The 27997-nt window shown below is 41.9% G+C and overlaps 1 protein-coding gene across 4 annotated transcripts; it reads left to right on the plus strand.

Annotated features, from left to right (window-relative positions):
- The first annotated feature begins 2769 nt into the window (after positions 1 to 2769).
- MELK (maternal embryonic leucine zipper kinase) lies at positions 2770 to 27982 on the plus strand. Of its 4 annotated transcripts, none has more exons than XM_085042074.1 (17): positions 2770 to 2883; positions 3200 to 3301; positions 3591 to 3676; positions 4083 to 4199; positions 4760 to 4903; positions 6429 to 6497; positions 7578 to 7670; positions 8761 to 8859; positions 11766 to 11840; positions 12296 to 12394; positions 13376 to 13462; positions 15065 to 15193; positions 18517 to 18742; positions 20409 to 20502; positions 20951 to 21119; positions 26377 to 26480; positions 27622 to 27982. In XM_085042074.1, exons 2-17 carry the CDS (start codon positions 3238 to 3240, stop codon positions 27797 to 27799), a joined length of 1833 nt encoding a protein of 610 aa, XP_084898200.1. In that variant the 5' UTR covers positions 2770 to 2883; positions 3200 to 3237; the 3' UTR covers positions 27800 to 27982. The 4 variants fall into 4 exon arrangements, with proteins under 4 accessions (XP_084898200.1, XP_084898199.1, XP_084898201.1 ...); XM_085042073.1 differs by having other exon boundaries at positions 2883 to 2934; XM_085042075.1 differs by having other exon boundaries at positions 2883 to 2934; positions 11766 to 11834.
- Positions 27983 to 27997: the final 15 nt, after the last annotated feature.

Below are 27997 nucleotides of genomic sequence, written 5' to 3' on the forward strand. Positions count from 1 at the left end.
TTCTGCCAGGGGCAGGAGAATGGCCACCACCACAGCCAGCAACAGCCACCTACTGCTTGTCCCCATTGCTCAGGGCACCCACAGTGAGCAGGGCACAGCCACAAGTGTTCAGAGTTTGAGGGCTAAAGCACACCACCCCAAAGACTATGTTGCAGATGCAAAGGACAGGAGCCAGATCCCTGTGCATAACATCTCCCACAAAAACTACATGGGGAGCCAGAGACAGCCAGCAGAACAGTGGAACTGGGCACACAGCATGGCTACATCAGCTTCCCTTGGCAGAGATGTGGGCACACGGTGCTGAACAGAGCAGCACCATTAGGTGAAACATCACCAGCATGTCTCCACCAGTGCATCACAAGACTGCAAAGGATCTGAGCGTTGTGTCCAAGACAGAGCCTTCACAGGAACTGAACATCAGAAGCCTGGTCTGTTCAGACCACAGACAGTCCCCACTCAGGAAGACCAGACAAAATTTCCAGGATTTTGAGAAAATCCTGAGTCATCAGAGGATGCCGGAGTTTCTGGAAGCAAATTTTCTAAACCACTATAGGGCCTTATCTGAGGAGGAGAAGATGATGGACACCAAGAGCTCTTCCAAGGGAAGACATCCATGACAAAGAACTGCCCTAAAATGAGGGAGAGGAGAGGAGAGGAGAGGAGAGGAGAGGAGAGGAGAGGAGAGGAGAGGAGAGGAGAGGAGAGGAGAGGAGAGGAGAGGAGAGGAGAGGAGAGGAGAGGAGAGGAGAGGAGAGGAGAGGAGAGGAGAGGAGAGGAGAGGAGAGGAGAGGAGAGGAGAGAGGAGAGTTGTCTAAAGGTGAATACAGGAGAGATGAAGAGCTGTCCCAATGGGAAGATTACAGTGATAAAAAGCTGTCATAATGGGAAGACATCAATGGCAAAGATGTATCTCAAGGGGAAGATGGGAATGACAGAGAACTGTCCCAAGGGGAATACAAGAGAGATGACGACCTGTCCAAAGGGGAAGAGGACAATGACAAAAAATTTACCCAACAGAAAGACAACGAAGACATGTCCCAAGACGAAGACAACTATGGCATGTCCAAATAGGAAAATGACAATGACAAAGAGGTCCCCCATGGGGAAGACAATATCCCTACAGGAATATGAGAGAAACCAAGAGCTGTCCCAAGCAGAAGACCAGACAGACCAAGAGATGTCCCAAGGGGATGACAGCACAGACAAATAGTTGTTGCAAGGGGAACAACTGTCCCAAAGGGAAGATTGTGCCAGCTACAACATCTGGGACAACTCCTTGGGCCCAGTGAACAATGAAGACCCTCACAATGCTCCCCAGAGAAGGCCCAACTATCTCAGCAGCATGGGCACAGAGGCAACAGGAGAGGCAGTCGGTGACCTGTGCATCTCTTGCCCCAGTGGGTGCCACAGCCTCTGAGCTAGCACTGGCCAGAGCTCCCAAGGAAGGGGAGCACCATATACATCTTGCTGCTGAGGTGGCAAGCTTCTCTAGCCTTCAGGGAGCAAGAGACAGTTGCATGGGCAGAGAGCCAGGCAGCTGACCCACACAGCCCCTGCTGTTCACTTAGTCCTTCACCTCACTTGTTGAAAGCCCATGCCCACAGCAGGCAATGGACAGGGACAGTGGGGGTATCAGTCCTGTTAGTGCCGAAGACCATGGATGGAGCCTTCATCAAGGAGGAGGAAGACGGGAAAGACTACACCGACCAAGACCTGTCTCATGCGGAAGTCTACAGGGCCCAGGACCTGTCCCAAGGGGAAGATGAAAGTGACAAAAAGCTGTCCCAAGGGGAAGATGACAGAGAACAAAGATCATGTACTTCTACACAAAAGGGGCTCTCTGATCCTGCCCCTTCCGATGCACAGGCATTTGGCCTGCACAGCCAGATGCACAGTCAGTCCTTGAAGATGTAGTTGGCCTTGAGCCTGTGCAGCATCCCAAAGCAGCCACACAGAATGGTTTGGCTGTGAACATTTTTATAACAGCTGATGACTTTCCAACCCAACTTTTCCTGTTTCCTGCCCTTCTCACATTTGCTGCACTGCCCCCCCCCCCCCCCCATTTCTTGCACTTTCCCCGTACTGTTTCCTTGCCCTTTTTTCTCCTCAGATGTCCTGTCCTTTTCCCCCTCATGCTTCCTGTATTTTCCCATCATGTTTCCCACGCCTTCCCCCTCAAGTTTCTCACAGTTTTCTCCTCACGTTTCCTGCCCTTTCTCCTCTCGTTTTCCTCCTTTTTTAAATTCATGTGTCCTGCCCTGTTCCCCTCACATTTCCTGCCTTTTAAAATAACTGGCAGACGAGGGTACGAACTGCCTTGTGTTGCTTCCTGTGTATAGAGTAAAGATGCAGTCTGCAGCATTTTTATGAACGTATTGTCAAATAATGGTCGTCTAAAGATATGCCGGACAATGGAGACTGCCTGCCCCGCGCCGCTCCGGGACAGAGAGACGCGGCGCCTCGGCCCGTACGGACCCAGGCAGCCCGGGGGAAGTAGCGCGAATGGCAGCCACGGCCGCCCCGGTCTTTGGCGGGAACGCCCGCGGGGAGCGCTGGGAGGCCCCGCCTCCCCGGGGGCATCAGCCTGGGCCACCATCTTGTGCGTGGCTCCAGCTCCTGCGGCGCGGGTCTCCCTCCGATGGCTGCGCAGAGTAAGCCCTTTCGGGGAGAGGCAGGCGCTTTTTTCCCCTCTCCGTAGGCACTGGTCTCGGCTGAGACCGCCCCCTTTAGCAGCCAGCCTGCAGCACCCTTCCCACCGTAGCGGCGCCCACTCCCTGTCGTCCTTCTTCCCAGCATGCCCGTCCCTCCCACACTCGTTCCGGTTGAGCGGGGCGTGGAGATTGGCTTCTCGATCCCGGCGGCCGGAAGCGGGACATTTGAACGGTAACGGACTCTCTGGGCTGCTCCGCTGTGGGGTCACTGCCCCCGGACGGGGTAGGTTCGAGCGGCTTCTGGCGGCAGCGCCCCGAGGAATGGGCTGGGATTCAGGGGTCACTTGGCAGTCGTGCCGCAGGGAATGGGATGGGACTCGAAAGTCTTCTGGCCGCTGCGACTCGGGACCGCGGCTCTGCCGCGCCTGTCGCCGTACAGCCATGACGGGCCCGTGGGAACAGCAGCCCCTCCTTCCTCCCCGGGCGCTGCAGCCGAGTCGCTTCCTGTGCCCGAAAGCATGAGTGCAATCTGCGGTCTCCCCTTACAGGTGCTGAGAACAGCTGCCCGCGTCTTGCGGGTCGCAGAATGGCCGGAGGTGACTATGAGGAAATTCTCAAGTACTATGAATTACACGGAACAGTTGGCACAGGTGGGCTCAGTCTGTGAATGCAGACAAGCATGTGTGATGTGTCCGCTCACCTCGGTGTTTATCTGAGAGATTAACTGTTACTTCAGAGTCTTTGGGTGATGTTTCCTCGGTGTATTTTGCAGTGCAGAACTGTGGAAATGTAACTAGAAGATGGTGGCAGCAATTGCCTCCTCCTTCAGCAAAGATGCTACATACTGTGCATATGGTATTTGCTTCAGGGTAACTGAGACTATGTGTTAGAAAGCTTGTGACCATGCAGAGCTTTACACATCTCTGTTTCAAATTCTAGGTGGATTTGCAAAGGTAAAACTTGCACGACATCGTCTCACTGGTGAAAAAGTTGCAATAAAAATCATGGACAAGCTTGCTTTACAGGTAATGCAAAAGATATTTCAGAATTGGTAATGCGCTGTTCCTGTGGAGTTCTCAGGACCACAAGTGTGACCTGTCAGTGTGGGCTAGTGGTAGATGCTGTAAGCACCACAAATCCCGTGCCCTCGTGTGGAGAGGACAACATTCTCTGGCTGTAAAACTGAGGGAGTTACAGCTTTAAATGTTAAATAACTAAATTTCTGTAAGTCAAGTGGAGTGCTGATGAGAACAGTAGCTATTGTTCATCTGCTCCTTTGGCTTTTACGGACCAGTGTGTGAGGAGGGCAGGTGAGCAGTGAGAGAGCTGGTGCTGATTTGAGTTTGACCAGTTGTGTTGTACAGGCTTACTGTAATGTACAGGCTGTCAAACTAATTGTCAATTTCATACCTTGCTGTTATGATCTCTTAGGATGACTTGCCTCGTGTTAAATTAGAAATTGATGCCATGAAGGACTTGAGTCATCAGCACATTTGCCGGTTGTATCATGTGATTGAGACACCCAAGAAAATATTCATGGTTTTAGAGGTAAGGAATGGTGTTTCTGCTGTGGTGAAGATCCCTGAGTTTAGCCATAGCAGTAGATGGTAGCAGAGTCCAAATGAAACAATTCTTTGAAAATCATCTTAGTAGTGTGCCCAAGGTGTCATAGCTTAAAAATGTAGCTGACAATGTGTTCCGTGTCATCGTAAAAGCCACTTTTCACTGTTTGCAATAAGCAAACTGACTTTAATTCACACCTCACTCTCCAAAAAATAGCACCAGCAGGATATGCAGGACCTGAGAAGTGCCACCGAATTGTCACCTTTTGGGCAGTTTTTGTCATCACTACCTGATGGCAGTTTTGGGCATCACTACCTGTGACAGTAGTGTGATATAGCTGTGGCAAGTGTCAGGCAAGAGTTGGGCTCTTGGGCTTGTATGATATCTTGCACACTGGCCTGGGGCATGCCTGGGTGGGTGCTGCTGGGATAAAGCAGATGGAAGGAAAGAGAAGAGTGACTTGTCCTTGCTGTCCAGTGCCCTTGTTCATGTTTAGATTTCATTACTGTATCCCAAATGTTGGTTTTTTTTCTGCTTTCATGCAGTACTGTCCTGGAGGAGAGCTGTTTGATTACATAATTTCTAAAGACCGCCTTTCTGAGGAGGAAGCTCGTGTATTTTTTCGGCAGATCGTTTCAGCAATTGCTTATGTGCATAGTCAGGGATATGCCCACAGGGATCTCAAACCAGTAAGTCTGAACAGTAGTGAGATTTAAAGAAATTATAATGAAGACACACTTTCATTTCTCTGAATGGAGCCCAGTGTGAGTTTTATCCTCTCTGTTCTCCTGTGCTTACAGCTTTTTAGCTAATATTTGCTGAAAGAGTGTTATTTCTACTTATTGCTTTGTTCTTCAGCTGATGTAGCTGGATGTAGCTCTATCCTGAGGAAGGAGCTTCCTCTGGAAGAGATGCAGAGTCATGCACTCCAGCTGAGAGTGGAGCAGACATGGATTTGACTTTAACTCTTGATTGGACATTCTTGCTATCCCCTTTATTCCAGTTTGTGCCCAGGGAGAGTTGTTATGGTTCCTCTCTGTTGTGCAAACCATTCTGTTGTGACAGTCAAAGGAAAATGTGACTTCCACAGTGTAAACAAGTGAGGACTGGGCAGGGACTCATCCTGTGACTTTGTTGTCACCACAGGAATTAAGCTTGGGTTTAGGAAATGGAAGCCTTTCATTCCCCAGAGTGGAAGAAGACACCAGTTCTCCTTGTAGGGGTTAGAAGGCTGCATGTTTAGAGACACTGATAACTCTGAGAAAAGCAAATTCTTAGGGTACAATCATTTTACTAGACACCTCATGAACTCCTTGTCTCCAGAGAACTTCTCTGCAGGCAAAACCTGTGTATCGCTTGGAAGGATTTGGGTTGTAGCTAGAGACCTGATGGATTCAAAGGATTGTGTGATAACTTGGTTGGGAAGTGACTTCTGTTGGCTTCTGTTATCTCCTGTTTAAAATAGTGTCAGACTAAACCTATTATCCAGTCACATCTTGGAACTGTCCCTAGGATGAGGCAGGATAATGTTGCCAGGCAACCTGTTAAGCTCTTCACTTTCTTTCTTATGAGAAAGGCTTTTTCTTAGTACCAGTCTGGATGTCTTCTGATGCTGGTTGACTGTCAGCATCCCAGCATGTACTTCTGTGGAGGGGCTGGCTCTGTCTCTGTGACCCCTTTGTAGGAATTAAAAGGCTGCCATGAGGTCTCCACTGAAGCTATCTCACGCACAGGCTGAACAGCCACCCCTCCCTCAGCCTCTCCTCACAGAACAAGTGAGCACCCTGGACAGGCTGGTACTGATCCACAGAGCTTACCTCAGTTTGGTGTTTTCCCTGTGCTAGAGGGCGGGCAGAAACTTGCTGTGCTATTCTCGCTGTGCTGAACAGAAGGCAAGTGGCTTCCCCCACTTTGCCAGCCCTGCTTCTTTTCACACCACCTGGGATATCACTGGCTGCCTTTTCTGCCAGGGCAGGCTGCTGCCTCACAGTTTTTGGTTTCTGTCTAGCGGCCCTTCAGGCCTTTAGGAGCAGGTAGGAGGTTGTATTCCCCTTATGGAATATAGGATGTATTCATTAGCAAACAGTCAAAATCTCCAGAGAGCTTTAGGTAAATTCTGGCTGGTAATGGCAAGAAGAAATAAGGTGAAATAAAATGTGGTTTCTTGGATACTTGCATTATAGAAGAATTCATTACCACTTACTCTTTCACTAGGAAAATTTGCTGATTGACGAGGAACATAATCTGAAGCTGATAGACTTTGGACTTTGTGCAAAGCCAAAGGTAAGACTGTCAGTTGCTCTCACAGAGCAGAGCTAAACCAGCTACAGTATGCACGTAAAAACTGCAGGCATGACTGACTCCAGAGTGCAGTGCAGAGCCTTCCACTGAATTTGAGCTGTTTATGTACTTGTCGTCCCATTGGTAATTGCTTGATAGTGTGAGACAGTTCTACATTTTCTGAGCAGAACATCAGATTGTTTTCTCCTCTTACACTTCATCTTTCTTCCCAATCTAAGGCAGAGGTTGCCTTGTGTGGGAAATATCTACTCCCACAAAGGCATGTACTGTAAAGCTTATGTTGGTGTCCATTTTCCCCCTGTAAGTTTCAACAGCATGTGTTATTTTCATAAGAGTTGTCTATTGTGGAGATTGTGGATCAAATCAAATAGATTCTCCTTACATTTACAAAGCCTCTGGATCCATATGGTTGTACTGAGCTGTTTACCAAGTTTCAAGTTGGTTTCTAAATTGCTGCTCTTCACAAATGAGATGAGTGCTGGTAAGAAAGAATTTAATTGGAAGAAGGTCTTACTGATCCAAAGTCCTCCGATTGTTTTAGCTGAATCAAGTTAAAGCACCTTGCAGGAAATCAGACCACCATCTTGCTGGTACAAAGTCATCTTACTCCGATCTGCTTAGAACACAGCTCAGGCTAAGAAATAACATGTTTTTAATAAGGAATCATTTTAGTAGTTCTTCATGAAGTTATTGCATTAAATATTGATATAAATATCCAACCAGCCTAATGCCCAGTAGTTCTTGGGTTACTGATTCCCAAGTTCCATTTCTTTTCTTTGGGGTCACAAAGGAAAGTATTCCTATCAGAGCAGGAGCTGCAGAAAAGGCTACTGAGATAACATGTGAGGGAGCAGCTTGGGATCTGAACATTTTTTGGATTCCTCTGGTCTTAGAGAGTTTTTGCCTAGTGAAGACTTCTGTTGTACCAAAGCAAAATATTAGGTGACTGTATACACACAGCAGTGGAAAATGAAGCCTCTGAGGCCCTAGTATGCTGTTGCTAGGAGACACCACCTGTGTTAGAGCCAATGTTTCTGTCATCAGTCTTCTGTCTTGTTCTAGGGTGGCCTTGATTACCATCTGAACACATGCTGTGGAAGCCCAGCTTATGCAGCACCAGAGCTGATTCAGGGCAAAGCATACATTGGCTCAGAGGTAGGTGACACAATTTTGGGTTAGGGTGGTTTTTTTCCTGCTCAGCGTGTATTTAAAGGTGGTGAGATTCAGATGCACTCCCTTGGTGTCTCTCTTCAATGCCACTAGATAACATTGCCTTGGTAGCTCTCAGAAGCTGTGTAACTGACAGCAGACACAGCCTGGAATAGCTCTTGACCCCAGATAGTCCACCTGGCTTCATTATCTCTGACTAATCCATCACTGTCCCCAGGTGTTGCTCTACAAAAAGTAACTTAAATTCCTTCTTTCTACCACATTATTCCAAGCAGCGATTTGTCCTGTTAATTATGAAGTCTTGTTGCAAATTTTTATGCAGGCTCAGTATCCCGTGTACTTTGCCTTTGAATTCTTGTATGAAAACTTGCTCTTTGTACTGTGCAGTGTAGTAAAATTAGAAAGAAGAAAAATTGTGGCATTTATCTAGCTTTGATTCCATGTCTGGAACCTTAGGGCCTGCTACTTGCCCTTGTCAATCCATTCAAAATGTTGCAATTGCAATCCCCTCAAACTTCTTAACTGTCTGTGTTGTTGTGTAGAATCAGTCTTTTTTTCCTTCATCTTCTTTGCACCACTGTCCCTGGCCTCTGACTTTTGCTTTCTCTTTTTGTTTTGTTTTCCATGGAGTCAGTGATTCTCAAACCTCCTTTGTGTTTATGGTTGAAGTGGGAGTTACAGTACAAGGCACATGGACCTTGTCATGCCTACACAGACAAAAAACAGTGGGGCTTTAAAGTTGACTGTAACTGCTGACAGCTGTCATAATCACTAATACATTTGAGTACAAAATTCCTTCTGATGAGTTTGATTTCCTTTTTGCTAGTGAAATCCTTGTAGGTTGAAGGTAATACAGCAATCTGTAACATAAGGAGAGGGTAATGGTTTTACTAGTATTGTAGTTTGAGTGAATTGAAAACGGTACTTTCACTTGGAATATAAGAGTTCTGTCCAGAGTTAAGGAGCCTACTTTCCACAAGTTGCATGTGAGTTTTGCCAAAAGGAGACAATGTTATCTGTCTGTAAGCCATTTTAGACAGATCAGGTTTGTGAACTCTCAACCTTTATTTTTTAGGCAGATATTTGGAGTATGGGAGTACTGCTATATGCTCTGCTATGTGGCTTTCTCCCCTTTGATGATGAAAACGTCATGGCTGTCTATAGGAAGATCACGGTAGGTACTGATGAGACTAGAATACATGAGGACCAGGAATCACTAAGCATTATGGAAGATTTTTTTTTTTTCTGATAACAGAAACTTCTGAGCTGTGCCTTGAGTAAAAATTTTATCGGCTGAATATTGTTATGCTTTACTACTCTTTCCATCAATATTTTGTGGATTTTCTGTTTTCCCTCTGCCTTTGCAGTATTCTAGCTTGGTCCTATGAAACAGTAGACAACTGAGTTTCAGGAAAAGCATTTTCTTGCTAGTGGGCTGAATTTATATCTGTGTGTTTATCTGTCTTCTGTTTGTAGGATTTACTAAAAATACTGTTCTTAACTGTCAGCCATTCTCATGGCTAGGAAAAGCAGGATTCTGCATCTGCTCTCATGATTTCCTCCTCCAAAAGGGGTTGAATAAATAGTAAATAATATAATTAAGTCATTGGTTCTGTTTCCCTGTAAATGCCTCTTGATGTGGCTAAACAGCTGCTGTTCCTCATCACACGTGCTCCTTTGCCAGCTACTTCTGATCTGCCATAAAAATCTGTTTTGATAAAGCTTGCTCTGATTGGAATGACAAACAACTGTGTAGAGTAAGGACTTTGGATTCCTCTACCTCATTCTCCTGTCACCAAGAGTCTGATATGTCTAAAACAGCACCAAAACATCTCTTCTTGAGTGTATTCAAGGACTACTTTGGCAGGAAGTAACTGACACTGGTTTGCACAGGGCATGTTTTCAGGGTGCATAACAATCCGAGCTCTATAAAGCACCGGATTATTTCATCAAAGAGTGATGATTTTTCATCTGGAATTGGAGTACACTTGACTGCCTTGACAGAAGATTTCTAGGAAGCTTAGTTTGAGTTGTCAGAGAGAACTTTGAAAAATAAAAGGGGAAAAAAAGCCCAAAGCAAAGACTGTTTAATCCTAAGGGATTGTGTAAAGGTGCTGATGTTCAGATGAGATGCATTTAAAATTACATTACTTCCCTACTTACACAGTCATAGAATATTTTGAATTGGAAGGGAGCAATAAGGATCAAGTCCAACTCCCTGCTCTTTGCAAGACTACCTAAACTAAACAATATGATTAGGAGTGTTGTCCAAATAATGCTAGCCAGCACTTACGGTTTCTCAGTAAAATTGCTATAAAATGGAAGTTGTCAATAGACTTGAGCCCCCTTTCCCTCTTTGCTTGTGGTGGGAACCATGTTGTTTACCCAGAAGGTCAGTGTACATGGAGAGCATGTCCACTTAAAGGCATTCTGTCATGGGATGAAAAAACCCCTTCTGGTGCTCATTGCAGCAAGATGGAGAATCCAAATGATCCAACTGCTTAAGGCATTAATTGAGCAGAGAACTCAGATGTGAAATGGAGACCTTAATTAAGAATATCAAAGATGATTCTGTGTAGTTACAGTTGTCCAGCGTGGACAAGAACTGTAAACTGAGTTGTTTAGACTAACGGAATGTCTGCCAGCAGAATGTGTCGAAGTGAGCTGAAACAACCAATAAGGTTTTAAAGCTTAGTCTGGGAGCAGTCAAAAACCAATCATCAGGTCACTGGTGTTAAGACGCATGCTTGCTATTTCCACTTTGAATTTGTTTTAATTTTATGTTGTTGTGTACTGAATATTGTTTGAAATGAAAACACCCACCATTGTGGTATTTAATTTCACACATTATAAATCCTGACATTTATTGTAATCTCAACTTGAACCTGTTGCCCAAGTCAAATCCACTGCTTGAATCTAACTAAAATCATATTACTTGCATGCAATGTTAAGTCCCAGGGATGTTCCACATCTCTTCGCTTGTGAGTATTTAAATTAATGTCTTGAGTTCTGAAGCGAAAAATTAAGCTGTGATGTAACTTCTGTAAAAAAAACTTACTTCTGGTATGATCTTATGTACCTGGTAGATATCACAACCTCTTTACCATCCAGTATTGTTCACAGTCCAACAGATGAAAATTGCTTTGTTATGTCATGTTCTGTAGCAATATACTAAAACCAGAATGCAGATTACCTGTGTTACATAGTTTCATAGTACAACTGTGTTGTAAAACAGCCTACAAAACCACTCATAAATAACTTACTAGTAGTGTCTGTAAAGATATAACTGAAGTTTTTAAATCTATGATGTCAAAGCAATGCATACTGTGCTTAAAAATGTAGCTGCATATAATACCATATTATTTTGGTTTTGAGGCATTTGTCTAGAGAAAGAAAACTGCCATTAGAAAATGCTAATGTAATGACTGATTTTTTTTTCTCAGTTTTCATTGAGAAATACATGATTCTTCATGGTGAATTTGATTACACCTCACATCTGGGAGCTGTTTTCAATTTTCTTCTAATCAAAAATCAAAGAAAACCAACAGTAAATAATTTTACAGAAAAAATCCCACTTGCTAGATCTATAACTTTTCTCCTGTCTACTGTATGATATCAAAAGTTTAGCATTAGATGTAACCTATTAAAAAATACTAATACTGAGAATGGTGTACTTCTAGTGTCTAAAAAGTGGTTTCAGTGAACCTTCACATTTCAAAGTGCTAATATCAGTCATTCACACTCCAGAATGTTTGCACTTCTAGAACTTCAGAACTGTGTTGACATGAGAAATGAAGGCAATGGAGAAAGGAGCAGGTTAGCTGCAAAAGTGGGCAGAGATGGAAGTATCACACAAGCAGAATGGGTGAAAACTGCAGCTGGTAATTAAAACATAGCGTTTTCCTTACTAATGCTGCTGGGTTTTAGTAGTGCCATGACATTTATGCAAGTCATTCTTAACTAAGTTCACTTGTTCCTGCTGTTCTTTTTTTACGAAGTACAGATGTCACTGTAGTCCAAGTAATTTAGTAGTTCCTTCTGAGGTTCAGTGTTAGTTCTAAATCCTCTTCTTTTTTGCAGAGAGGAAAATACAGTATTCCAAAGTGGCTCTCTCCTAGTAGTACACTGCTCCTTGACCAAATGCTGCAGGTAAAGGTATTGTTTATGTTCACTAGGTCTATAAAGTACTGTTGCATAGGTTCAAACCATTACATGAATGAAATATTTTAAAAACATTATGTGTTTATATAAGCTTAATTCTTACAAAGTCTTCAAACAGCATGCATTTGGTTGTTCTTAATGTGCAATAAAAACAAAAGCTGTTTTGTAAATGAAGCTTAACTTGCCAAATATGCATTTGAGCTACACCTAAGGAATCTAGCCAGTGCTGCAAATCCCTGGGAGATCTATTGTGCCTGACGTTCTATAACTGCCCTTCATATCTAAGGTCTTTTGAGTGTAAGCTTCCTTTTGGTGATACTCTGAAACCATATCGGTTTCTGGTTTTGTCCCTAGCCACCCTAACATTCTGTGTAGAAGATGAATTGTTTCTTCTCTTTTTCTCCACAGTTTTTCTCCACAGTATCACTTTGATTTTTATTGCCCACCAGGTTGACCCAAAGAAGCGGATTACAGTCAAACACCTATTAAGTCACCCTTGGCTCATGCAAGGTTTTTCTGATGCTGTTCAGTGGCAAAGTAAATACCCTGTAAGTACACTGGTCAGATAAATGTTACGGCGTTTCACGTAGTATTCACTGGGTTACTACCATCCTCATCGCTTATCGTGTGAAGGCATTTCTTCAACGATGAACTTTTAGGTGGCTGTGGTTCTTTTCTGATTCTTTTAGCTGTGGTAATATTATTACTTGCTCTTGATTTCTCTTGAGAAATCTCAAATGTGTTTTCATCATATTCTGCAGCTGAATCTGCAAAATAACTGAATTCTTATAAAAATGTGAAGTACTTCCACATACGAATGACCTGCTCCTTCTCTAGGCTGCTAGTACTTTGTTTAATGTGCAGAACACAAATCTTCTGAAGTGCATGCTAGATGTGATTATGGTTTGTATTGTATGTAGTCCTCATTGAAAATTTAAATCAAAATTCAGTTTCATTGAAAGAATATTCCTCCTGTCTCTCTATCACTTGTTTTACTTGTGTGAGAGATGAAGGCAGTATGAAGAGGAAAAAAAAACAAAATAATCTGTCTGTCAGCAGAAAGTGCTGAGTTCCTGCATGTTGACAGCCAATATTTCCCATTGCCACCAGATGCCACTGTTTACCCAGGTAAAGAGCAGTTTGACTGTGCTGTGATGTGACCATCCGTGCCAGCTGGCTCTGGTAGAGATGGGCAAGACTTGTAGCTTTGGATCTTTATAGACAGATGAAAGCATAACTTCTCTTCTGTAAAAATCTTACGTACTTCTGGGTGCCTTATTTGAATTCATAAGCTCTCACCAAGTGAGGGGTCAGGCTGTGAAGTTGTTGAAGATGTATATCTTTTTCAGTCTGCTCCCTACAATGTGCTAAACATCACAATGTGATGCTAAACATTTGAAATACAAGATCTAAAATCATTGTTGACTATTGACTCAGCCCACTGGGTTTCATGACAGTGGTCACTGTCAGGTATGAATTATGGGGCAACTTGAAAAGCTCATACTTCAATATCCATTGTGTTCTTGCAGCTGGGACATCTTGATGAGGACTGTGTAACAGAGCTCTCTGTGTTTCACGAGCAGAGCAGGGAGACTATATTGCAATTGGTAACAGAGGTAAGAAGTATGTATCAGTAATTTATGGTAATTAAATTCAGTAATAGAGTAAATAAAAGTTTAGTGTGTTATCCGACCAATACTTATGTATTCTCAAGTATGACATTTTACATACATTTCAGATTTAAGGAGCCCCGGCAGAACTCTAGAATCTGGCTGTAGCTTGATAACTACAAGCTACTGGATCAGAAGTTCAAGTTTGTTTCTTTTTCTTGTTTAATTGTGCTCTTCGTGTTTCCTAAATCTTACTGTTATTTCCCACCACAGTAAAATTCTGAATCTCTGAAAGTCAGAGTAGACTCATAGAAAATTTATAGTTGAGCAGCACATACCATTTGCTGGGTTAACTCTTTGCTTTGAAATGGTTCAAGAATGAGGAGAAAAAGAAAACAAGATAAATATATCAGAGCAACACCCAGGCAGTCTACAAAATACAGGATTTTTTTGAGTTACTATTCATGGATTTTTAAAAATAGTATGTTTTGTCATTTTTGACTACAAATGAGAAAAGTTGAACTGAATACTTGTAGAAGATTTGTGCAAATATTAGCAATAGTGTAGTAGAAGAGACTTAATGTGTGATGTGTACTCCAGCTTTTACCTGACTCTGAAAATTGTTCCTTAAAACTGAATTTTTTCCTTCTTTGTACTTGTTAGCAGTGATGGTAATTTTGGGGTTTTTTAAACACTTGGGTTTTCCACATACCTGTAGCAGAAACATGTGTTAAAGTGTGTGTGATAATTAGGATAGATTCGTGCAGTTAATTCTCCTTGTTCTTCAGTTAAAGGAAATAATTAGAATAATCTGTCTACAGAGGGGAAAGTCCTTCCAAATAGGTTTGTGACATTTGCATAGTCCTTTACTGGAAGACTTCTAATCCCTTATAAGTTATTCAAACTAACTGTACTATGCTGCAAACCTGTCAAAAGTGGTATGTGTGTTCCTTGCACACACAGAGTTGCTGAAAATCATGCAAAAAATTGGTGCTTTGGGAAGAATGGGCAGGAGTTACTTCCAAAAAAAATATACTCTTGCTGAAGTATTGGATAAACCAAATTATTAGGTTTGCATTCACTTCAGTAGATAGGTCTTGACTCCAGCATTACTTTCCATGATACTTCATGAGCTATGAACTAACTTGCAAAGAACAATCAGCATAGTGCATTGTTCTTGATCTCAGACACATAATGTGAATCACTTTAAGTCTGAAATTACACTTATGTGTAGTTAGGGTTGCATATCAGGTAGAAAAGTTTGTAGACACATAGAAATTTTCAGAAGGCTGAGATTGATTTGTACTTGCAATGTTTCCAAAGAGGAGATTAAAATACTCTCTCTCTTTCTTTCTTTCTTTCTTTCTTTCTTTCTTTCTTTCTTTCTTTCTTTCTTTCTTTCTTTCTTTCTTTCTTTCTTTCTTTCCTTCCTTCCTTCCTTCCTTCCTTCCTTCCTTCCTTCCTTCCTTCCTTCCTTCCTTCCTTCCTTCCTTCTTTCCTTCTTTCTTTCCTTCTTTCTGCCTGCCTGCCTGCCTGCCTTCCTGCCTTTCTTTTTCTTCCTTTCTTTTTCTTCCTTTCTTTTTCTTTCTTTTTTCCCTGACGCCACAGTGGAAATATGACCACATGTCAGCAACATACCTCTTACTTCAAGCCAAGAAGGCTCGTGGCAAGCGTGTTCGTTTAAAGTTTCCCTGTCCAACAGGGCATGCCAGTACCATGATGTCGGCAGGCCTTGAGGTAAGCTTGAATTCAGCAGGATAGCATCTTGCTTCAAATCCTGCTCTGCATTGACAAAGCTCTGCCTGGAAAAACACTTCAGTGCTCTAAATATCAGGAAGAGAGCATGACCCTGAGTTTAGCCCAATTGGTTAAATCATGGTGCTAATAACCCAAGGTGGGTTTGATACGGCCCATTCACTTAAGCATTAGACTTGGTGATCTTTGTGGATCCCTTCCAATTCAGAATACTCTGTGATGTATGCATTCAGCCAAAGTCTTCGTCCTTAAACAGTTCCATCTTCTCATTAACATGATTTAGCAAGCTGGGCCGCTTCTGTGTATTGGGTTTACTGCAATAGCCATCTGGAAGGATATGATGCATCAAGTGCTACACAGTATCCCTCCTTGTTAATGGCCTCAAATCCCTTGTTGTCTGGCCTGGGTATCATTCCAGATCTTGTTCTGTGCAGATGACTAACTGCACTCCATGTTTGTCTCTATGTATTTTTGTACCTTGTGGGTTACATTTAGTAAGGAAAATCTATGCATACATCATGCCATGTCACCAGGGCAGCCTGCTCTGAGATAACATGGGTACTATGTGAGCTGGTGATCAAATCAGAGAGTCATCCCATTCTCATGTGTTTCACTTGAGAACATAATCCTAGAGAGGATGCTGTTTACTTTGAGTAAAGGAAACATGCTGCTGCTGTTTTGCTGATGGTTTGGATTCTGAAGCAGTTTTGTATATCTATAGGGAATTTCTAATCCTGTAGTTTGGTAGCGATAGGGCACTTCAGAATGTGGCTAAAGTTGCTAAATTGATTGCAATGTCATATATAATATGCAGCTATATGTGATGTCAGTGATACTAGTCTATTTGACAAATTCCAAGGCATTCAGTGGAATTGCAGACTTGTGTTAGCTGTTCCCCTTGAGCCAAAACATCTGTGAAATTGTCTGTGTAGAGGCAAGCACTCAGGATAAATACTTTATCTGATTCAGTTGCCTGTAAATTGTTTCAGTTTACCTGTATGGCCTTTCTGAGATGAGAATTCTAGGACTGCTAGAGCGGCATAAGATACACATCATGAATCATAAGTGTTTCTGAATATGCATAATGTGATTTCTGTGATCATGGTGGGTCATGCTTCTACACTCTGATGATTAAGGTGGAGGTTCACTAGGTTCAGTTGTGCTGATACTGTGAAGCTACTTCATCTCTAGTGATGTCCAAGGTAAATTGGCAAATGCTACTAATTAACGTATGCCTTATGCCTTGCCAGGTGATGGTGAAATTCTTGTCTACACAATACAGCAATCCATTAGTCCTCCTGCAGAACTCAGGACCCATTTAGTTTGCCTGAATGTAGTTACTGGGTGAATATCAACTGAATTTGCCAAAACACCCAGCTAGCAAAGCTCTCTTGCTGGACCTGCTCTAATGTAAAGATAACAAAGCAAATAGAACCTTTAACCCATTTCTGAATTTGGTGGCACAAACTTGTACATAATACTGCTTGATTTGTAGCATTTTAATGTAGAAGCATATTGCAACAAATTTACCATGCCATGAATTACATCTCAGACACAGAAGCCAGGGTATCCTAATCATGCATTCATGTTTAATGGAATGTGATTTCAACTACAGTACCAGGCTCCTAGCTGCTTGTAGTAAGCAGCCCTCTGGTAAGGGCTTTTTGAGTAAGGCATCATAGAAGGTCTGGCAGTTTGTCAGGGAGCTCTATTCCAGTAGTAATAATGAGAGATCTGTTCATTGTGATATCCTTGATCATGGGGCAACAGAAACTTACCTGCCAGCAGAACATAAGTTACTCAAATTGTCATCCATTCCAGCTTTCTGAAATGGTACCCATTCCAGCCAAGGACTAGCAACTTAAAATGACTGTGTGCAGTTTCATTGAAATGGTACGAAACAAGTCCTTGGGAAGAGTTTCCTGTAAATAACAAAAGGTGTTGGGAACTAAGGATGTTTGATATACATCTGATTGTATGTGGGGTGAACCATGAAGGTTAGCAACCTTGGCTGAAGTTAAAAATCCCTTGATTTAATAACTGACAGCTTGGCAGGGGGTTGTGCGCAGATCTAGTAATCATATGAAGGGCTCCAAATGCTAGTTCCAATTAGTGTTGTGGATTCAGTAGTCACATGTTTTGAATATATGTGTTTACATTTATCGAGCCCTCTTTCAAATATTACTCCATTCTTTTCTTGGATTCTTTCCAGATTATTATTAGGCTTTTTGGTGAAAAGAGGTTATGGTCCAAGCCTTGAATTCAAAGGTGTGTATTTCTGTGAGTTGCTTCTCTTCTTGACACAGGTCAAGAAATATGATTCAGCCATGGTTCTTTGAGAATAGTTTCACATCTGCTTTTGATACAAATGGCAAATCTACAATAACATTATTGAATTCATATTATAAAACTTAGGTTATTGTCACGGGAACTTCCATTATTCGGAACTTAGAAAGAAGTTAGATTTAGATTTTAGTGGCAGTCTTTCCTGATAAAGTCTTACTTATAAGTGTGCAGTGGAATCTCAACTGAATTTTTACTTTCAGTCTGAAAACACTGTGATGTGTGAAGATTTGCCAGATTCCAGTGAAGTGCCCTGTACTCATGGAATTTACAGACACAGCTTCACTGTTTGAAGAATCTCTGTTACAAGAATTTACTCTAAATACTCATAGAACAAAGCAGGTGTTTGATATAGTATTCTTAATCCAGAAGATCTTATTCTAATTGTACATAGAAGTTATTGTATATTTAAATGTTTGGTGGACCCTAGCCAAGTGGAGTTACAAGCCGAGTAAAGAAGTGTTTTAAATATATAGCTGAACACACATTGTGCCTTCCTCTAACTGTAGGTAATTTGATTAAAACTTGAGTTTTGGGCATCTAGAAAATGAGTAAAGGAGGGTTTTAAAATGGGCAAGAAAAAATAAACTTCAAGAAACAAGTCTAGAGCTGGACAAGTGTCTGCAGAAGTGCAACCTGTCTGTATTGGACAAGAAAATCAAATGAAGCAATTAAAATTTTTCAATTAAGCCAAATGAAAATTCCTAGCTGTGTTTAGGTGGGCTGGTGAGTAATATTGTCAAACATGCAAGCTAAAGAATTTAGAAGAGCAGGTAAAGAAGTGGCAAATTACTTGAAAACTTCATGAGCAAGTTTTAGAGGGAATCAGAAGTACTGAACAGTTTTTAACCATTGATTCATAGTCAAGTGTTGTATGGTATTTTAAACCTGCTTCAGAATTTTCTTGTCTGAATGTGATCAAAATACAGCAAGCCTTTTTCTTTTCATTACATCTCCTGTAGCATTCAAGGCCTGATGCCCAGCTGGAGGATACGGAACTCACACTGTCAACTCCAATGACAAGAAAAGTGGCATCAAAGAAGCGTAAAAACAAAGAGAATGTTGAGACAGTGTCAGCTTTAAGAAATGAAACACCCTTTGTACTTCCTGCTCCAAAGACTCCTTTTGCAAAGAGTCAGATTGAGACACAGGTACAAGCTGTTACCTCTAGGGCACCTGCTTTCAAAGGTATGTAGCATGTAACTTATGAAAGCTTAAGAGTATATATGTTGCTTGGCAGTCATTGAAATTCAAATACGAGCACAATATTTGTGCACCCAGTACATCTGTTTCTGGAAGACTTAACTTTTTTTAGCTCTGTACACCATCCTGGTTCTTCTTGTTTATCTGGTGGGGTACTGCAATAGTCTTAAACATCCATCAGGGCATGTTACTTGTGTGTTACCTGCAAGAGTCATTGCTGCTCACAGTTACTGTGTGTGAGCCCCTTTTCACACATGCTACCATGGAGCCAAGTGCTGTGTTCTTAAAGCTTGCACCTGGTTCCATTTTTCCGTGAAGTTTGAGATCACAGTTTCCTCAGCACTGTTTCTTGTTTGTGTTTACCTTAAATGAAAATAAAGGCATACTTTCAGTTCAATCTGCTTTAATTGCTGGTCCTAAGAGAAATCTTACTTTTGGATTTCTTACGGTTGCACATCACCATTTTCACAATCCAGTGCAACAGTGAAAATGCTTCTGTTAACAACATTTGGGTCTTGCAGCTATGCAATAGACCACAGAAATCTGTCTAAATTATGTCAGCTTTTCTGAGTTACCAGAAATTTCTGTCATCAGCCTGTCTTGTGTACATATCCCATATGTACATTACCATTTCCTTCAATGCTTACCATAAAAGTTTTGGTGTTGATACTGTAAATGCTAATTCAAATGCCAAGGGCTCCTTGCAGTTGGATACTGTTTACTGTCAGGTGCTATGGAGTATTGTTCAGGAACTGTAAGTCTTTGCAGGCTGATTCAAGTAATAAGGGATTTTGAACATTGTTCTGCTTAATGAGATCTTTCATCAACAGTTTGAAGAATACCAATACAAATACTAGTTTATGAGTTTGCCTTAAGATTGTATGTGATAATTTGTAAGGTCTGATGTCAGGGTATGTTTAAAAACAAAATAGATACTATCTGAAACGGGAAATGTAAAAACACTTTTAGCTCATTTATTTAGTGAGATTTTTGAGGATTAAACAAGGAAAGCTAATTATTTGGTGCATTGAAAGGTCTTTGATTCAGGAAATAGAAAAGTGGAAGTATACATTGGAAATTTTGAGGTTATTTGTCTGGAGTCAGGTGCAATTCTGTAGAGCACTGAAACTTTGAACAACAAAGCTGGATTTAATTGTGACAACTCATTTGCTGACTGTTTCACTTGGGGCTTTCTCCTGCACATTCAAAACCATGCTCTGCAGACACTGACTTTTTAGGCTGTTGTGTAGCATGTACATTGTGTATTAAACATGACTATGTAAACTTACACCCTTCACATAAGGGAAATGGATCAGTGAAGAATACAACTACTCAATGCAGTGGATTGCTCAGTGTTTATTCAGGGACCAATGGCAAGGTTAGAAAGCAATTCTAATCCTCAAATTTCTAATACTGAACTGCATTGGTTACTCTTAACATTTGACTTGTAGAGCCCTGGGGAAATCAGTCACAGTTTTAATTTGTAGAGAAGAGGTAGTATTAAAAACATATTTTATAGTTCCTAAAATATAGACTCGAGGTAGAAAAGGGGTCTGGTGTTAGAAATAAATAATTAACAATGAGAAATTGTTGCTGAAGAAAATTTGTTATGCAAAGACATACTCGGTTTGGCTTGGACGCTTTCTTTCAGAGAGTCACTTCACTGCAGTCACCCCAATTAAGAAACCCACAAACCCAACAAACACAGATGAATTGGCATCAGCTGAGATTCTTCCTGAAACAAGGTAAGCGTCCAGTTATTTCTGTGCACTCCCGATTTAGAGCGGGACTACCTTAATCCATGTGCTGCCTAGGAGGCCTTGTTACAACAGCAAGCTGTTGTTTTTACCAAGAGAATAGAAATCTTTCTAAAACCCCCTTTTACATTCACTAGAAAACAAAGAAGATAGAGAAAAGTTTTAAAATTATGCAACTCAATTATTGTTAGGATATATTCCTATTTTTCATAATGTAAGTGCATTCTTTTTCCAGTTCCCCAAAGGACTGCAATTTCTAGATAAATCTCTGGGTTTAAATTTCAACAGACTTTCAAACAGAAGCTCCCGTAACATGTTGCACTTGATTTAATTTTCTTTGTTCTGTCACATCAGGTAGTATTTTAGTGACATGTCTGAAATAATTAGTTTTTTAACACTGAGGGAAAAATAACCAATTAATTTGTTCATGTAACAGATGTCAGTCAGTTGAAGTAGATCTCAATCTTGCACATGTGGATAGCAGCCAAAAGAAGAGAAAAGCCAAAATATTTGGAAGTCTTGAAAGAGGCCTAGATAAAGTGATCACAATGCTTACACCAAGCAAGAAGAAACGATGCACTAGAGACTGTCCAAGGAAACTTAAGGTATGGTTGCTGCAAAGGTCTTAACTAAGAGCAAGTATTAATAGAATAATTAATTATATATTAATTATTATATTACAATAATTATGATTGAAAACATCCCGTAGCTTCAGAAATGGTTTTGTGAAAGCTTTTGTAACCTGTCTTGCCTGCATTCTACAGTAAAGTGCTATTACACCATTGCTGTTAACAAGATAGTGCCCCAGATAACACACTCAGTTATCTGTTAGTCTGATTTCAGGCAACAGATCCAGGGAAGAGTTTGGCCATGGCTGCTTATAGCCCATCTAAACCAAATGTGAAGGAAGTAGCATAGTTTTACAGGAGCGCTACCTGACAGTTTTTAGTCATGTTATTCATATGGAGCTACTGCTAGATCCCCCACTAAAAGCCTGTTTTAGGTTTCTGTAGTCCAGCGGCAATATGTCCACTCTGGGGTAGTCTTTAGATGTCTAGGGAATCTGAAATTAGACTTAGAACCTAAATAACTACACCTTGTGAAAGAATTTCTGTTAGCTTAATTTTGATTGTTAAAGTTCCAGTGTCACTGCATCTGAGCTGGTTAGCTACTTACCCTTCTTTAAGCACTTAAAGAAAAAGCAGTTCCTCAAGTATGTGTTGCACTTTAGCATTACATTAACAGTTTATTCTTACCAAAGTTCACTTATGAGAGTAATATTAAATTTGTAGAGTACATGGCATTGGCATGATACTAGTGAACAGAACAGTCAGTTGGCAAAGTGGCAGCAGCAGCAGTGACTAAGCTAAGGCCCAGTATGAGGGTTAGACTGAGCTGTGCAAAGGGGTTATACGAGCTCAGGGATATCCAGGCAGCAGCCCTGGGCCCTGTCCAGACCTGGAAGCCCTTAGCAGCCAACCAGGTGAGGAGGGGCTGGTGCCAGGAGCAGTGAGGGAGATTTAAACAGCTCTAGGGAGCATAAGCAACCAGGAACGAGGTGATCACACCCATCAAACAGCACATAGTGCAGCAGTGGCAGTTTATGTGGCAGTTTGCATGGTCAGAACATGTGGGGAGGGTGCTGCAATCTGCAAATAGGTCCACAGCTTAGGTAAATGCTAAATGCTCTGGGTCTCTGCCATAATAGTGGACACTTGCCTTAGAGACAAGAGTCTCAAGTGTCTCCTGAGAGAGCCCCCGAAAGGTATAATGCTTCTGTCCAGATGGAACTGGTAAGGAAGGAGATGACAGTACAGGTGGTAGCTTGCAATGAATGCCCAGGTACTTCTACGGGAGAAAAGGCTACTATCTGCACAAAGTGTGCACAGGTTGATTGCCTGTTGTGACAGGTGGCTGAATAACAAGAGACAGTTAACAGACTGCAGTATTAGAGGGGCTGAAATGGAGACAGGTGTGGCTTCAGAGCCATCCACCTACAATGGATACCACTTAGCAGGATACACTGTGAGCCCTTGTGACCCACAAAAGCAGTGCTCCAATTCAACTTCCACACGCCAACATTGAGACCAAAAACAGGTATGAGGATTTAAAGGTTTTAGGTGTCCACGGGCAAGGTTGCCATAAAAAGAAAAACTGAGCACTTGTGGGTGACTCTTTATGAAAGGGCACTGAGACACCCATCTGGTGGTCTGATTAAGTCACGAGAAGTTTGCTGCCTACCAAGTGCTAAGATCCGTGATGTTGCCGAGAGGGTACCCCAACTCATCAAGAGCATGGACTCCACTACTACCATGGACTGCTACTACCTTATTATGCAGCAAAAAGGATGCTGCAAGTGAAACAACTGACAGGATCGAGGAAGATTATAAATGCCTGGTGAAGCAGGTGAAAGACATTGGCGCGCAAGTCATCTCAGAGAAAAGGGGACAGTCAGAAGCAGATGCATAGTGCAGATCAATATCTGTCTTCATGGCCACTGCCATTAAGAAGATTTTGGCTTTTATGGCAATGGGTTGTACATTAATGATTGTAGCCTGTTAAGCAGAGATGGGATCTACCTCTCTAAAGCAGGAAAGAGAATCTTTGGCAGCCCCCAGCCAATTTGGAGAGACAGACTTTAGACTGAAGGACTTGGGTGTGGGGTTTAAAATGGCAATGCTTGTGCGATTGCTTCCTCCAGTACAGTGATATAACAACCAGTGCATTTGATCAAAGGGCAAACAGAGGGTGTGTATGCCTGTGGTGATTGCTCTTTAGACCCCTTCTGTGGAACCCAGTTGCTTGATTACCTCCATGAAATGCCTGGACACAAACATTTACAGCATGGGGAATAAACAAGAACTAAAAATCTATGTGTGGTCACAGGGCCACGGTCTCATTGCAATGACAGAACATGGTGGGATAGCTCATGTGACTGAAATGTTGTCATGGATGGCCATGTCAGTGAGATGAGGTATTGGAGTTGCTCATTATGTGAGAGACCAACTGGAATGTACTAAGCTCTGTCTAGAGTCAGATTATTGAGTTGAGAGTTTATAGGTGAGAATTTAAAGGAAAGGTTAAAATAGGTGACATTAGTTGTGGGTGTTTACTATAGTACCCCTGATTCAAGAAGGAAGTTGATAGGGTCTGTCTTTCTGTGAACAGATGGAAGTAGTCTCACGATCACAGGCCATAGTTCTCCTGGAGGATTTCAACCACCCTGATATTTGTTGGAGGGACCAAACAGCTCAGCAGACACAGTCTAGGAAGTTCCTGAAGGTTGTTGAAAATAACTTTTTAACAAAAAGGGTGGAAGAGCCAACAAGGAAAGGTGTGTTACTGGACATTGTACTAACAAACTAGGAGGGACTAAGTGAAGGTGTGAAATCTAAGGACAGTCTCTGCTGTCATGACCATGACATGATGGAATGTGGGATCTGTGTGCAGGAAGCAGAGTGGTAACAGGACTAGAACCCAAAACTAGAGAGTTAATTTCAACTTTTTCAAAGATCAACTTAGAGGAATCCCATGGCATGGGACTCTAGAAGAGAAGAAAGTCCAGGAAAGCTGGTCAATACTGAAGCATCACTTCCTCCAAGCTCAAGTCCAGCATATCCCTGTGATTAAGAAATTAGGCAAAGGGGGCAGGAGTTCTGCATGAATGAGCAGGGAGCTTCTAGCAAACCTCAAAGGGAAGAAGGAAATTTATGTGATATGGAAAAGGGGACAAGCCATGTGAGAGGACTCTAGGAGTATTGCCAGCATATGCAAGAATATGACTAGGAAGGTTAAGGCCCACTTGGAATTGAGTCTGGCAAAGGATATCAATGCCAACAAGAAGGTGTTCTACAAGTTTATCAGCAGCAAAATTAAGATCAGGGAAAACATGAGGATGCTTTTTAATCAGGTGGGTGTCCTGGTAGTGGAAGATACAGAGAAGGCGGAATTACTGAATGCCTTCTTTGCCTCAGTCTTGAAGCTGGGGGTCTGGCTGATCCACCTGGAGGCTGTGATGTCATTCAGTGGGAACTTAATAGGCTGGAAAGATGGGCAGAGAGAAACCTAATGAGGTTCAACAAGGAAAAGCACAGGTCCAGCACTTGGGGTGAAATTACCCCATGTATCAGAACAGATTGTGAGTGACCTACAAGAGACCAGCTCTGCGGAGAAGGACATGGGGGTACTGGTGAGGACAAGTTGACTGTGAGCTGACAGAGTGTCCTGAGGCCAGGAGGGCCAGTGGCATCCTGTAGTGCATCAGGAAGAGAATGGCCAACAGATAAGGGAGGGGATCCTGCCCCTCTGCCCTGCCCAGGTGAGGCCTCATCTGGAATGCTGTGTCCATTTCTGGGCTCCACAATTCAAAGAAAAGGGTAATGCAGAGGGTCCAGCAGAGGCCATAAAGATGATTAAGAGGCTGGAGCATCTCTTATGGGAGACTGGGAGGTGAGTCTGTTTAGTCTAAAGAAGAGAAGACTGAGAGGTGATCATGTCAATCCATATTAATACCTCAAAGCGGTGCCAGAGGATGTGCCAGACTCTCTTCAGTGGTGCCCAGTGATAGGATGAGGAGCAATGGCCATAAAATAAACCATGAGAAATTCAACCTCAGCTTGAGGAAGAACTTTACATCAAGGGTGGCAGAGCGCTGAAACAAGCTGCCCAGGGTGGTCATGGAGTCTCTCTCCCTGGGGACATTCCAAGCCGACCTGGCCACATCCTGTGTCACTGCTCCAGGGAACCCTGCCTTGACAAGGGGGTTGGACTGGCATGATCTCCAGAGGTCCCTTGCAACCCTGGTGATTCTGTGATTCTGTGATTCTGTATACATCACTCAAATGCAACTTAGATACTTCAGAAGCTATACAAGGAAGAATTTGTACTTGAATCCATAAGCAATGTGTTTGACAAATATAATTGCCATGGAAGACAGCAGGTTGTTTACCAAGGCATAAACAGTTATATACAAGCCAGTGATGTGTCCCTTCAGCTGACTGGCTGCTGGGATACCTCTAATATTCACAGAGAGCTGTCTGTCAGTTATACAAGTTCAGGACAAGATTTGTCTGTCAGGACAGACAGGTTTGGGTTACAAACCTGACCAGCCCATCAGACAGGAGTCTAGACTGTGCAAATAGCCCAGGAACCTGAGCAACTGGAAGCTAGATATTCTGTCTCTAAATGCCTTTAACCTCCTGCCTCAGTTTCTCTTGCCTGTAGTATATGTGAAATTCCTGAGGCATGTCTAGAGACACTGGATTACAGTACAGCAAGACAGTGTTACAGCAGTTATGTCAGGGAGTTGCATACATTTAAATCTAAATAAGGACCGCAAGAATCACTCTTCTACCGACTTTGCATCCTCAACCTATGTTCATTTTTCAAGCTGTTTTTCAGTCTTGTCTTCTCTGGGCTGCTTCTGTGACTTAAGAAGCCAGATAGGACATGTTGGCATGTTACAAGTGTTGTATGCTTCCTTCCGCTATCTCCAGGCATCTGCCAGTTGTTCAAGAGGTCACTTAGTGTACAAGACTGTTATATGAAGTACTAGATGCGATTGAAAATCCCTCTAACAGTAAATTTAAAAGTAGTAAGTAGTGTCTTCTCTTTATACATGAAAAGTTGCATGGTGCTATGCCTGTTCCTTGACATCAGAAGCACTCTGTCCCAGCTCCAGGCCATCTCGCAACTCTGGGGCATACAGCAGGGTGATAGTTCTGGGATGTTGAAGGATTTGTCACTGTGCTTAGCTGTGCTGAAACTTCCTTAGTGAAAACATTTTGCCATGTCTTCAGTTTTAGGAGATAGATTTTTATTTTTGCATTTCTTGAATTGTTTTAACAAGCTGACTACTTTTAGGCACACTGTAATATTACCATCACTCATCTCATGAATCCAGACCAACTGTTGAATGAAATAATTATTGTTCTTTCAAAGAAGCATGTGGAATATGTTCAGAAGGGGTAAGTGTAAACTATGATTACTTCAACTTGTATTTGTCTAAATGGTTGCTAGCCTAGTCCTTGAAAAAGCAAAGTATTTAAACTTAGTTTCTTGACCCCATTGTGACATTATCTTTATAGAAATTGTACAAAGCACTAAGTGAATGTGTGCAATAAAACTTGTTCAAACAAGGGTTGGGTTGCAAAACTGTTAAGTGTGTTCTAGCAGAGCTCTTTCACCAACAGGTATTAACCAATAATAGTAGGTTAAAGTACTATAACCTATAGTAGGTTATAATAGAATACCTCTTATGCAAAATTCACATCAGCCCCTGTCTGTCTGACATGAAATTTTAAGTGCAAAAGGTTGGTTTAGGTACAGTACAGACCAGATGGGACAATTTTGGAAAATAGTGTGGATACCTTTTAACCCTCATTTTCAGCAGTTAAAAGATATTAGCCTTTAGGCAAGAGGTCAGTACATTTTAAAAGGTGTGCAGAAGCCACACACCATTTTGTGGATTATTGGAATTTGTATGGTTTACTAGCTAAATTTAAAGCACTGATTGGTTAGAATTACTATTTCCTGAGCTCCCAATGCATGAAATGACCATTGTGCTCACTTTTCAGTATGAATTTTCTCAAGTTCTTGAGTATTTCAGTGATGGGTGTTGGTAGAACATCAGAGCATACATCAACCTCTGATGCATTTTCAGACTCATAATCTGGAAGGATGCTGGATTGCACAGCAGCACCTGCTCCCATTGTAATGATTCAAACTGTGCATTCAGTTTTTCCTATTTTCACACCACTTCAGCTGTAACTAACAGAGAGGAGAGTGATGTTGTCTAGGAAAAACTTGGGAACTTCCCATTATTCCAGCTCTGAGGATGGGGGTCTTTGGCTATCAGAGGTTCCTGTGGCAGGGTAGGACATTGGTGCTGCATATTGGTCCTAGGTTAAAATGATAAATACAGTGCCCTGAAACTACAGTATTCACAAATACTCAGTATTCTCAGGTGACTAAATTGTGGGTTGTTTCACAATATTCTGAACAGCAATGTGATATTTTCTTTAAAGCGCTTTTATTAATTTAAAATTGCATTGCAAAACAAACATGAAATGGTTCAATGATTTTTCTGGTTTCCCTTCTGTTTTACAGTTACACCCTGAAATGTCAAACACGGTCAGATTTTGGTAAAGTAACTATGGAATTTGAGTTGGAAGTGTGTCAACTCAGTAAGTCTGAAGCAGTGGGTATCCGGCGACAACGGCTTAAAGGTGATGCCTGGGTCTACAAGAGGCTCATGGAAGACATCTTATCTAGCTGCCAAATATGAGTGGCAGAGTCTTTTATCACAATGTTTGAGAAAGGTCTTTCCAGAAAAGTAATTCTTTGTCACAGTCACAGCTATATGTGAAAAATCTGTCATCTTGGGTTTTTAACCATCCTTTTTTGTACACATTTCTTCTGTATGCTTCCTTTAATATTAGGTTTGTAATAAATGTTCTGCAACTGCAAATTTTCTGAAGCAAAA

This window comes from Lichenostomus cassidix, chromosome Z, assembly GCF_008360975.1.
Source record: "Lichenostomus cassidix isolate B80296 chromosome Z, HeHo_3.0, whole genome shotgun sequence".
Lineage (NCBI taxonomy): Eukaryota > Metazoa > Chordata > Aves > Passeriformes > Meliphagidae > Lichenostomus > Lichenostomus cassidix.

Excerpts from the sequence above, each read along its gene's own strand:
- MELK (XM_085042074.1), top strand. The coding sequence starts at position 3,238 with ATGGCCGGAGGTGACTATGAGGAAATTCTCAAGTACTATGAATTACAC. Across the intron at positions 7,671-8,760 it reads AAGCATACATTGGCTCAGAG|GCAGATATTTGGAGTATGGG; the intron begins GTAGGTGACACA and ends TTTATTTTTTAG. Across the intron at positions 13,463-15,064 it reads TATTGCAATTGGTAACAGAG|TGGAAATATGACCACATGTC; the intron begins GTAAGAAGTATG and ends CTGACGCCACAG.